The sequence below is a fragment of the Callithrix jacchus genome, chromosome 11 (assembly GCF_049354715.1).
Source record: "Callithrix jacchus isolate 240 chromosome 11, calJac240_pri, whole genome shotgun sequence".
Taxonomy (NCBI): Eukaryota; Metazoa; Chordata; class Mammalia; order Primates; family Cebidae; genus Callithrix; species Callithrix jacchus.
In genome coordinates this window covers 109,922,585-109,934,421 of record NC_133512.1, presented here as the reverse complement: position 1 = coordinate 109,934,421, position 11,837 = coordinate 109,922,585, and the positions used below count along the sequence as shown (strand labels likewise).

General features: G+C 37.8%; 1 protein-coding gene across 17 annotated transcripts in view; it reads right to left on the bottom strand.

Annotated features, from left to right (window-relative positions):
• Positions 1 to 11,837, bottom strand: part of DGKI (diacylglycerol kinase iota) — a 448,494-nt gene continuing 436,657 nt past the window's right edge. For all 17 annotated transcript variants that reach the window (XM_035254659.3, XM_035254662.3, XM_035254663.3 and 14 more), the window contains 2 exons: positions 11,433 to 11,532; positions 1 to 7,188 (listed from right to left, as the gene is read on the bottom strand). In XM_035254659.3, coding sequence (XP_035110550.1) covers positions 7,072 to 7,188; positions 11,433 to 11,532 — 217 coding nt within the window. In that variant the 3' untranslated portion in view covers positions 1 to 7,071. The remainder of the gene's footprint in view (positions 7,189 to 11,432; positions 11,533 to 11,837) is intronic.

Below are 11,837 nucleotides of genomic sequence, written 5' to 3'. Positions count from 1 at the left end.
TTTTTAATTCTTTTTGGTATAGCGTTTTGAAATTATATCATCCTAATAGTGATTTCCAAGGAAAAAAATAGGACTAACGTTTTATAATGTGGAGAATCACAAAAAACTTGAAGTCATTAACCCTCACTGTTAATTTAATCTCTTGAAATCTACTCTGGTATGCAAACATTTGACTTTTCTTTCCTTGAACTATGTACAAGCTGACAAATCTCTCTCTGATAGCACAAACTCTGACTTCTTGATTTCATACTCTCCCTTACTTCTAACTCATTCTTTCTGTAGAATCTTAGGTAAACATTTTTTTATGGAGGCACCTTCTATATCATGGAAATCTGAACAAGTGATATAAAACATCCTTGAAGGCAATGATGGAAAATGACTTACTTAGAAAACATGTTAATATGTAATCTCTAAAGACCCAGTTTTGGCTGCAGCACTATCATTTGCTCTATGAATCTACACAGGCTGAATTCACTCTGCTGAGATTCAGTTCATTCATCTAAAATGTGTTATCTGCATTATTCACCTCGTTGGGGTTGTATTGAAGCTCAAATATGTCAAAAAACATAATGCTAAAGCACTAACTTTTTAATTCTTGAAATTGTTATTATTAAACAGTATAGATTTGAGTTGTTTAAGCTGTCATAGAGTGAAAACTATATTGTGTTTCACTAAAGGTTTGAGGAAAAAGATAGTTTCAGTATTTCCCACTAGCAAAGCCTCCCATTTCAGATGGCATTTGGCTCAAAATACTGAAATTTGAAAGACGGGTGAAAACTTAGATCACTGTTTTCTTATTTCCATGGGCTGGACGTCCTTCGTGGTTGCCACCCTGGTAGCAGAAGCCAAGGAGTTTTCCATGATTGCCTTTCATGTGCATTTACTTGGCTCCCAAATATCTCACAGGCGGAATTTTCTTCTGTGGTTATATTAGATTACACTTAACTCTTAAAATATCAAACCACAGCACTTTTTTATATTGGATGGACAGTAAGACAGATTTCTAATAGAATTTTACTTGACAATAACTAAGATTATTGATCAAAATTTATGAGCTTCCAGGAGTATTTTTAATAAGTTAAACTTAATTAAATACTTAAATTACACCTTTTAGTATGTTTTCTTTTCTCTAGCTCTTAAATTCATGCTTAGTTTAAAAAATTTTAAATGATAACTAATGGCCATTCCCCCTGGATATTTTAAATATTCTCAGTTATAAAGCAACATTTTAAAAATCAAAAAATCAAGATTTTCATGAGTTTTAAAAATAAAATCCTGCCATTCAACAAAGCCACTAAAAAATTTCTTTTGAAAAATCACAGCATCTAATTTCAGCCCCCTCCAATCTCATATTCCTAATCACAACACCCGTCAAGGTAGTCAGGTATCCTCTGTTTAAATGCCACCAGAGGCTGAAAGTTTATAACTCTGTGATACCCACTCCACTATTACATATTATATACACTTCACCTTCTTAACGTTTAGTCAAAATCCACCGAAAGCTCTGCTTTTTCCTAGTTCTATCCTGAGACCTAGAATAAATGAGTCTTAGTCTTCATTTTAGGTAGTGTTTTTAAGTCCTGTTTTAAAATCTTAGTTTCAGATACATTTTTAAGAAACTATCATGACTCCAATAAAATGGAAATAAAAATATTATTCTTTTCCTAGTTAATATATGTTTTCATTGAACTAAACACCGCTGGCTTATGAGTAGCTGGTATAATATAGCCTTGGTTGAATTTCCAGCCCATGCTGGACACCCTTCGTTTCTCCTGCACAGAACTTATCACATTTGAATTTGTCTTTTTTGCTAGATGCCAGCGCCATGAAATCAAGAATTTTGTCTATTGCATTAATTGTTATATCTTTAGTATGGTGCCTGCATCAGAGTGACAAATATTTTTCAAATAATGATGAAATGCATGTATGATTGATTTGTGGGCATATGATTGCATGCATAACTGAATACATATGTAAACAGACTAGAGTCTATATATGATGAAGACACCATTCCATTTTCACATTTCTACTATAAAATCTATGCTACAACAGCCTAAGAATTATTTTTTTGCTTTATTTCTGGGACCTAGTCAGTAAATCTCAGTGTCCCAGGAGAGCAGGTTGTCCAGGGCATGACTGCTTTCTTGATTCTTATTTTCAAGTTTCTCATTAAGCTGTGAGGAGACAGCCTGAAATCCACAGATGGCCTCAGGAGTGTAAGATATATAACCTAGTCCTCCAGGTGACATCAAGGAGGCACATGGCTTACACATTGCATACTCTCATGTGACTAAGACAGACATTTGCTAAACCTGATAGATTACTTTTCGGAATCATGCTTACCATAATTCTATAAGATGATCAAGGTCAGTGGACATCTATCTGTCCTTTGAATAAAAGGTATATTTGTCCCAGAGGGTAACTTCATTTTGATCTATTTTCAGCATAATATCTGGGAAAGATTTTTGCAGCTGTGTGACAAAATTATTGACAGTAGTAAGCAGAAAGTCCAGGGGCAGGACTGTTGCTGTGGCCTGAAATTTTGAGGGACAAAAGATGAAGGATAACAGGGACACAGAAAAGGGTAGAGTCCAAGTTGTTCTGAAAGACCTGGCAGAGAAGGAACTGTAGGACTTCTAATCAGCTAAGTATGAGATTCAGAGTGGGAAGAATTGAGAGATTCAACGCTGGTTCAATTAAGAGGCAGGCAGAAGCCATTTTATATTAAATAAGTGTTAAAGATTAATCAGAAAGCTAATAGATGCTCTTCTACTTCTTTTCCTAAAATGAACATAATTCATTTAAATAGAGCAATTAGTAGTTTTATTTGATGGTTAGGATGAGCCGCTTTAATAAAGTCCCAGTTTTAAATAGCATAACTGAATAAAATATCATACTGTTCTCAGTGACTTCATTAGCTACTTCTGGAAGGAAGACAAGCTGCTCAGACCCCATACTACACCAAAGTTACTACACCTTCCTGGCAGTGGCCTGCCCTAATTAAATATTGTTAGGCAACCTACTGAGTGGTAGTTTTACAAACAGCCTTGTAAAGTTATGTAAGCATCACAGAGGAAAGCACTCTCCTTTACTTGAAATCCACATGTAGCTTAGATAAGTCTTGATGCTATGGAAGGTTTCATGCTTCATGGAAGGCAACATAAACAATTACAGGAACTCCAGGTCATGAATTTTATGACACAGGCAATAGAAAATAGCAAATGCAATTGTAGTAATGCCATGACAGATCTAAGCCTAGCAATGGTGGAAACAAAAAATAAATGGAAATTGTGTTTCATCTGTCTTTGCCTGTTGGTGTTTACTACACATATACAAATGATCAGCATGCTTTTAAAATGTTTCCTCTTTTCTAAACCTATGCAATATACATGAATATGGTATACATACATGTATATGTATATAAATAAATGTCTATATATCTGTGTGAATGTGTATGCATATACAGAAATGCTTGTGTATGAACAGATGGAGTATTTCTGACATCATGTACAAGCAGCAACGTTCATCAGTGTTAACAGTATTTATTTTTGGGAAGTTGGACACAACACCAGAACAAAAGGATGCCTTGGCTTTGGATGTGACACTCATCTGCAGCATTAAAACATTTTATAAAAAGCATCTGCCATTTTAATAACAAAAACCCTAAATATTAATAAAATTGACATGTAATAAAATGAAGATGCTGTGTCATGTTTTAAGCCATGAATAATATGAGGGTTCTAGTAAATAAATAAATTTTAGGAATTCATTTGGCAAAGGGACTCTCACTAGCTCCAAATGAAAATGAAGTGATGCTGAGTAGCTCCTAGCACAGGCAAATCTGCCAAAGTGGCCATTTTGAATGGATATGGAGCAACAGGTACGTGTGACTTTCCACAAGTTATTACTAATTTCATCACTGTGCATTTGCCAGCTAAATCCTTTTTCAAAAATTGCATTGGTTTTTGGTTATCACATCTACAGAGGAAACAAACTCTCAAAGCAAAATTCCTAGTCATGGTAATTATTTCATTGTTGGCTTACTAATCTTCTCTCTTATTCTTTATAAAGTCCATGAATATGATAAACACAGTTTAACTGTGTTCTATTTTGTTAAATGAACAATATTAATGAACATAGATCACTTGCAAACATGACTACCTTTCAGGTTACAGAATGTTGTCTTTTAATAACACTTAATTTTCCATTCTTCTATCAACCTCATCTAAAAATGGAATCCCAACACAAAGAAACAAACACAGAGGAGTCAGCTGAGCTAGCTGTCTCTTGCAGCTCTCTCAGTAGTCTTTGTAGAAATGATATTTCTATGGGTACGTCTTTTTATGTCTGTTAAAGTTATGCAGCTCTTCAGACCAGGACTAGACCACTTGCTTTTCTACTTCCTGATGCCCCATTAGAGGGGAGACAATATACTTAAGTTGAGATGGAAACTCATAAGAGCTAGACCATAAGGTCTTAGGTCTTTCTAAAGCTCAGGGCCAATTTTTAAAAAATGCTACAGGAGGTAGTTTAATGTTAAATCCATAACATATGTGGTTACTCTGCTCACTTTAGTTTGGAAATTCCAAGTCCTAGTGGTACTTGCTTTTTTCAAAGAGATATGTCAAATATTGGTCTCCACAAATAATATAGAACTCTAATGCCCTTTTTTTAAATGATTTCCAGATGCATCAGAGATCTTATAGTACTAACTCATCGTTTTTCATGCCACAGATTTATGTCCTCAATTGGAACTATTTAAATTGGCCCATTGCCACCTAGACCCTAAATTTTCTCTGGGCTATTTGGAAGCATTCACGGAGAAATGTGAGACGGCAGTTGAGGAAAACAGAGTTCTTCATCCCAGCAGTAATAACTAGGGAACTGACTGCTTAGCCAAATGTTTGGCTCAATCCAGGGAATGGAAGATGCCATTCAAAGCCAGGTTCCAGTCTGTCTTAAGGATCATATTTCTGTCATCACATTTCCTTGACAGTTCCACCAACTAAAAATCTCCCAGCAAAAGTCCAGTGATTAAATTCTCCTGGAGCATATTTTTCCAGCTTCTGGAAACAATCTGCTGCAGTCCCTCCTGTAATATCCAAAAGATAGTTCCATTTCTGAGGCTGATAAATGAACATAGATCACTCACCACCCAATCCATCTTCCCACCAACAATCTGATTTTGAAATGACTATGGAGAGACTGTGGTAATAGAATCCTCATCCACTGAAAGGCTGTTCCTATTTAATATGATACATCATAGCTGTACTTTCAAAATGATGATATGTGACTGAAATGAGACTCAGATAAGCAAAATGTCACCATTAGACCTTCAAATTAAATGTAGAGACATCATCATTCATGGTCACATGCAGAAACAGTAGGGAAGCACTTTGCTGTGTCCAAGGACAAAATGGAAATAAGCTCAGGAGACATCAGATTTCGCCAAAAGCAAAACCCTTGGACACCCACTTTTATTTTTGACTTACCCCAAAGTCAAGTAGATATTTGGAGAGAAAGTTAGACAGACATTTTCTTCTGATATTTTAGGTATCACAGAGTCCCTAATAGAAGTACCTGTAAGTACCATTCGATCTGTGGCAGGTTTAGATGTTGTAGCTCTAACTATCTGAAAGACATTTCTAGCTAGATTCCCACAGTGGTTTGCACTAAGGACTTTCTGAAAAGGGAAAATAAAGTAGATAAAATAATATATTAGAGTACCCCATACATAGAAAATGGGGTTATCAAGTACAATCTTTGGACCTGACAAATAATAGTTGAAGTATCCTTCTGAATTATCTGGGCATCCCATAAATCTGGCAGTGGAACTCATACAATGAGCTTTTGTCCTTGAATCAAGGATTCCTTGGAGTAATGAAAACCAAAATCCTAAATGAAAAACCTAAAATGGGGTCCCTCTCACCACTGTATCCAACAGTCTATAGCTGTTAGCCTCTGTGCAACATTCCAATGGCTCTTCTCTATTTCAGTGACATATGTTGACATATGTTGCTACTTTTGCTTTTGCTTTTTTTGTTTTCAAGTCAATTAGGCTGCTTTCTATTATCATTCAACAAAGCTTAGAAGTAAGCATTGTTAGAGTGCTCCATTTCCCGGAACCACAGTTCCCACACATGATTTTCTCCTGGGCAATTTAAACAGCACTTAGAATTGAATGGTTCTGCAGACTAGCTGTGGGCCTCTGTTTAATCCTTTGCTCATCTTCTATTGCAGCAAAAGGCAAAGATGGCTACACATAGGCAGTACGGAGCTGTACAGACAGCCCAAGCTGAACCAGTCCTGCATGGCTATTGGCTACAGCCCAGCAGCCTGGCTGACCCCTGGGTTACCCCTCTGAGGTACCTCCAAGCACAGACATCTCCCATGCCACCTCACCAATCCTCAGAGATATAGCACACAAGTTGACATTATCCATGTGGCACTTCCCAGCTCCTATATAATGAAACGGAGGGTTGGGTGGGTGGGGAGGACATGCAGAGAGAGTCACTAAATAGTCTTGACATATTTAGTCTTGGAAATGGAGGTGGTTTTACAGTTGTATTTCTGCAGGACATTCAGAGGATTTTAGAAGGCCTTCAGACAATCTTGTGGTCTTCCAAGATTGAATGTAAAGAGAAGAGATAATATATTTTTAAGTTGATGGGTAGTTACAGTAGAATTGTATGGAACAGGGAAAAAAAATCAATGCATAGGGGGAGGAGGGAGCAGTGCCATTTATACAAACATCCTTTGAATCTTTAAAATAAATTATACAGGTGAACACAGAAGTTCATGCTACTTGCTGGAAGCAATAAGGATCAAATTTTGTGGAACTTGCACTGTATTCCACAAATCTCCAGGTATCCTGCCTCCTTCTCAATGGGCTATCATGTTCTGTTGTACATCCTGGTAGCCCTTAAAAACTAGTGGCATGGTCTCAGGTAGATTCTTGCAGGAGAGAGACAGATATATGAATTCCATCAGCTTCTTCCAGGGGAGTTGCCCGATCGCAGGGAGGGCAGATGTGATACACTTGCTCACATTCTCTTTGCCCAAATTCCAGGGTCAAACAGCAGTTTCCAGGTCCTCATGGCCAATGATCTTATAGTTCTGACGGCTTTCTAGGTAAGCAGCCAAGTCTGGGTCCCCAGCCTGCTGTGCTCTCTCTTGAGGTGTCTTACCCTATACGTACATAGTGAGAAGGAAAGAGATACAAGTGCTGGTTGTGAAATACAAAACCAAAAAAAAAAAAAAAGCCCCACAGAAATCACAGAAACAGAGCTACCCAAAGATACTTGCTAGTAAGGATTCTTTCACATTTTGGGTTTTAGAGTTTACAAGACACTTTCAAATCTCTTGTCTTATATGAGCATTAAATTAAAATGTGTGACTGATTGGTAAATCAGAGGGAAAGAGTTGATCACTTTTGACGTGTGGGGTTTATACTGGAGAAACAGAAGTTCACAGAGTTGAACAGTATACAGGAGGGAACAGTGGGGTAAAGTGAATTTTAGAACCCAGAGCCTTGCTGGAAGATGGGGAGACAGAAATTATTGAATTTAAGAAACAGGGAGGCAGACATTTAGATTTCTAGTTTAGGACTCCTGCCATTATTCTAAACTTGGGAAATGAACATTCAGAAATTAAAGCGATAGTCAGAAAAAATTGAAAGGTTTTCTTTGTGGGTTTCAAAGACCTCAGTTAAGTTCTCCACAATATATAGCATTTCATGTCTTTAAAAACTAAGCTAGTTTCTCAACATGAAAGTGGTAGATATTGATTAAAAAAATCTTGGGAAAGTTGAAAAGCACAAAGAAGAAAAGGAATATCTCTATCATTCCACCAAACAAAGATAACCATTATTAACCTTCCATTGATAACTAGGTTTTGTCTTTTATATGTCTCTATACATATTTTTTATAAAAACAAAACCACAATTCATTTACTTACTGTTTTACAACCTTTCTTAGTAATGTATCATAAATTTTTGTCATTACGTTCTTGACATCAACATCTTAAATGATCACATAATTTCTTACAGGCTACTATAATACCTTTTGTACATCTGTATATACACGTATACACACATTTGCATATATATGGATATTTTTTTCAATGAGGCCATTGAATAAGAAGTCAGCAGTAAAGGGAGAAAGGTGTCCATTCTTTCGAATGCCTGTAGGTATTACTTAGTCCTCCTCAAAATTTCTAACTTTTGTTCAATATTTACTTTTAACTATTTAAAAAGTTATACTATGTTCTAAAGGAAGCGTATAGGCATGATCATTGTGCCAAAGAAATAGCTCCATGTACGTATGCACGTGAGTTGGATAAATATCACAAACTTCTCAGCTTTCATCTCAGCTACCCCAACAGACACTGGTGACCTCAATCCAACGTGCTCTACATAGCCTACTGGGGAGAGGATAAAAGGGAAGTACCAATGGCTCTAGAATCTTTCTAAAATTTTATTCATTTGTGATTTAGCAGTTAACCACCAGCTTGAAGTTCCTATAATAATTTTGATTCAACTTGTTGCAGTCTTAGTAGACAATTGTGTCTTTACTTCAGTAATAATGAGGTTAGAATTTCCAGCTTCCAAATATTCAGAGAGATGGCTGAAGTGGGTCTTTGAGTTGATCTCTAAGGAAGTGATCTCTAGTAGGAGATCTCAGCATCTCATATGCTGCATCTCAGGATGCTGCTTCTCTCCAAAAAATTCCAGGAGAAGATTCGGTTGTAATTATCACATTCAACTTTAAACTAGCATCCAGTTACAGAATGACAGAATTTTAAAAATCCATAAAAAGTAATGAAGTATAGTTATATTATTTAATATGGTAAGATCTCTAGAATAATAACGTTGAGTGAAAAGTTATATGATATCATGTATGTATGACTTCATCTAGTTAAAAAAAAACAGCGAGAGAGAAAAACAGGCATATCTACATGTGAAGAGGGATCATTAAGAGTTTAATGATATTTAGGTCTAGGTTGTGAGGTTGCCAGCAACTTTTTGCTTTTGGGGACACATCTTCCTACATTACTAGTTTTCTATGTGAGGGGTTTATAATTTTAAAAATAAGTTACTTGCACTTAAAAAAAAAAAAAAGCAGACACATACACAACACAAAATAGAAAAAAGTTTCCATGAACACTGAGTCCTTTATCTGATTCCAAAACTTGGAAAGATAAAAAAAGTGGACGTCAAGAGCCAGGTCTCCTGATTCCTGTTTGATTTGTCTCTCTTTTTCATGGCTTCTCTCTTTCTTTAAAATTATCTGAGTTAAGTGTAGGACCAGCCTTTATATGATAGAGGCAGTTGCCCTGCTGTTGCCTGAGTGGTCCCAACAAGGCCAACCCTACCTGGCCCCATTAATCCTGACTGCATGGTGTGTGTTTCTCAATCAGGTTAAACATCAAAACATCTGAGTACAAATAACATCTGAGAAGAACATCACACTGAAAAAAGTATTATTTTTAATGGCAGAAACTGCAATTACTTTTGCACCAACCTAATATCTGCCATTTGAAATAATGTACCAAATTAGCTAGCCAGACAGGTAAAAGACCACTATAAACCAGGACACATCTCAAGTGTGTTTGAGATGCCTAGGCAGCCAGAAAGCAAGGGTGCTGGTGGGTTTCCAGGGAAGTAGAGAGTTCTATACAATACAACTGGCTCAGAAAAGAAAGAGGCCCACTTGGGATGCAGTTATTTCATAAAGTAGACTGCAGATTGAGGAGGCTCCAGGGAAAAACTTGCACATAGGCAGATTCTCATCACTTAAATAAATCTAATGGTGCTTAAGCCATTAATTAGGCTTCTAAGTCATTGAGCTATGTGTCATGGTTACAATCATTGGCCCAAAACCTGAGCTACTCGGTACCTGCTTAATGAAGGGCTCATCTATATTTTAAGATTCTTCTCTGCAACTGTCTATAGTTAAGTGGTTCACATTTTTTTGGAATCTACCGAGAGTGTTGCAAAACTCTCAGAGCTTATCAGAATCCTCTATGGCAAGCACGTCCCACCCTCAGCCTGCAAGCCACATGCAGCCCAGGTGGCTTTGAATGAGGCTCAACATAAATTTGTAAACTTCAAATCATAAGATTTTCTTTTTTTTTTTTTTGCGATTTTTGTTTTCTCAACTCATCAGCTATTATTAGTGTTAATGTATTCTATGTGCGGCCCAAGACAATTCTTCTTCCAATGAGGCCCAGGGAAGCCAAAAGATTGGACACTCCTGCTGTATGGGGTTGATCTTCTATGTAAACTAACTCCTCTCTGTCTCTCTTCTTTCTTATAGGCTGAGCCCTGGGTCAACTCTACTAAGTTACAACTCTTCCTTTCCTCGATCTTTCAAGCCTTTCTCTTGGGTGTTCTCTATACATTGAAACAACTCACGGTGCAGCCTGTTTTCAGTTCTAGACAGTTTCCCCTGAGGCCTCGCCTCCAACTGCTGATGCTATCAAGGTTGGCACACATGTCACACTACCCATTTCTGGCCTCACCACCCTGCTATTAATATAGTTGCATACCTTACGCCCAGATTTACATAACTTTTGCTGTGAAGAAACCAACCACATTTCAAGCCAGAGGGCCCCAGGTATCACTGTACCTCAACAAAACAGATTCTATAAACAAACCGATTTTGTTACATGGCTGTGGTGTTCTGGCACCAAATGAGAACCACCAACCTGCCGATACAACACTGGGTTGGACAGCAAATGAGCTCAATTTAATTTAAGGCTCAGCTACTGATCCAAGGGTATGTGTAACTTTCTCTAGGTTTTTAGCTCCTATACCTATAAATGACAGTCATTCCCATGCTATCTAATTTCTGAGGTTAACTTTTAGAGAATAATATTAGAAAACTAACGGAAAGAAATTTTTTTAAATGAAGAACTATATAAGCACACCAGATTTAAGACTGTAACCATCTCAAAGCCAAATCCCACCATTATGGGAGCTGGGAAGTAATCCCTTTGGCATCCATATAAGGGGCCATATAAATCATAGAATTTAAACCACATTGGAGTAAGTACTGAAGGAAAATCCCAAACGGGCTTCTCAGTAGTCAGGCCAAAGTCTTTGAACATGGTCCTGACCCCTCTCCTTGGGCTTCGGACCTTCACTCCCATGACTTGGCTGCTAGCGTTCAGCAGGACAACCCCAAAGTCCCAAGGCCAACATGTTCAGAGGTTTATAAAGCCCCATAGGCAAGCGCATGCCCTCCCTTTGTGCTTATACATTTAAATCACAGTTTCTCTAAATGAAGCACTCTATTTTTTCCTCCTTTTTCCAAATCCCCAGGCACTTCCATAAGCACAGAAAGGATGTCCGTGCTATGGTCACAAGCAAAGGCAACAGTGTCTTCGATCTCGCCCCGTGGGAGGATGTTTGCACTCACTCATCGAGTTACCTTGGAGTCCGTCTTTCTCAGAGACGCTCCTGCATCCACCAGAAGCTGGCACACAGCCCGGTTCCGCTGGCAGGCAGCCTTGTGCAGTGCAGTCTCACCCCTAAATCAAAGACGAAATGGGAAGCCACCCATAAAGGGGCTGGAGGCAGCTGGGAGTGGGGTGAGGGGAGCTGATGTTGGGTGCTCCTCAGCCTCCTCCCCTATAGGCTGCTGAGACCTTGCCTGTAGGGTACATTCTGGGGACTAGGGAAGGGGATTTCTAAAAAGCCCTTGAGCGAGTCATCACCTGATCATTATATCTGACTCCAGTCCCCTTTCGAAACAGTGTTGGTTAACTAGGCTTAGTAATTCTTTTAAGAAAACTACTACTGTTTGATTTAGGTTACAGTCAATGCAGTATTAAGC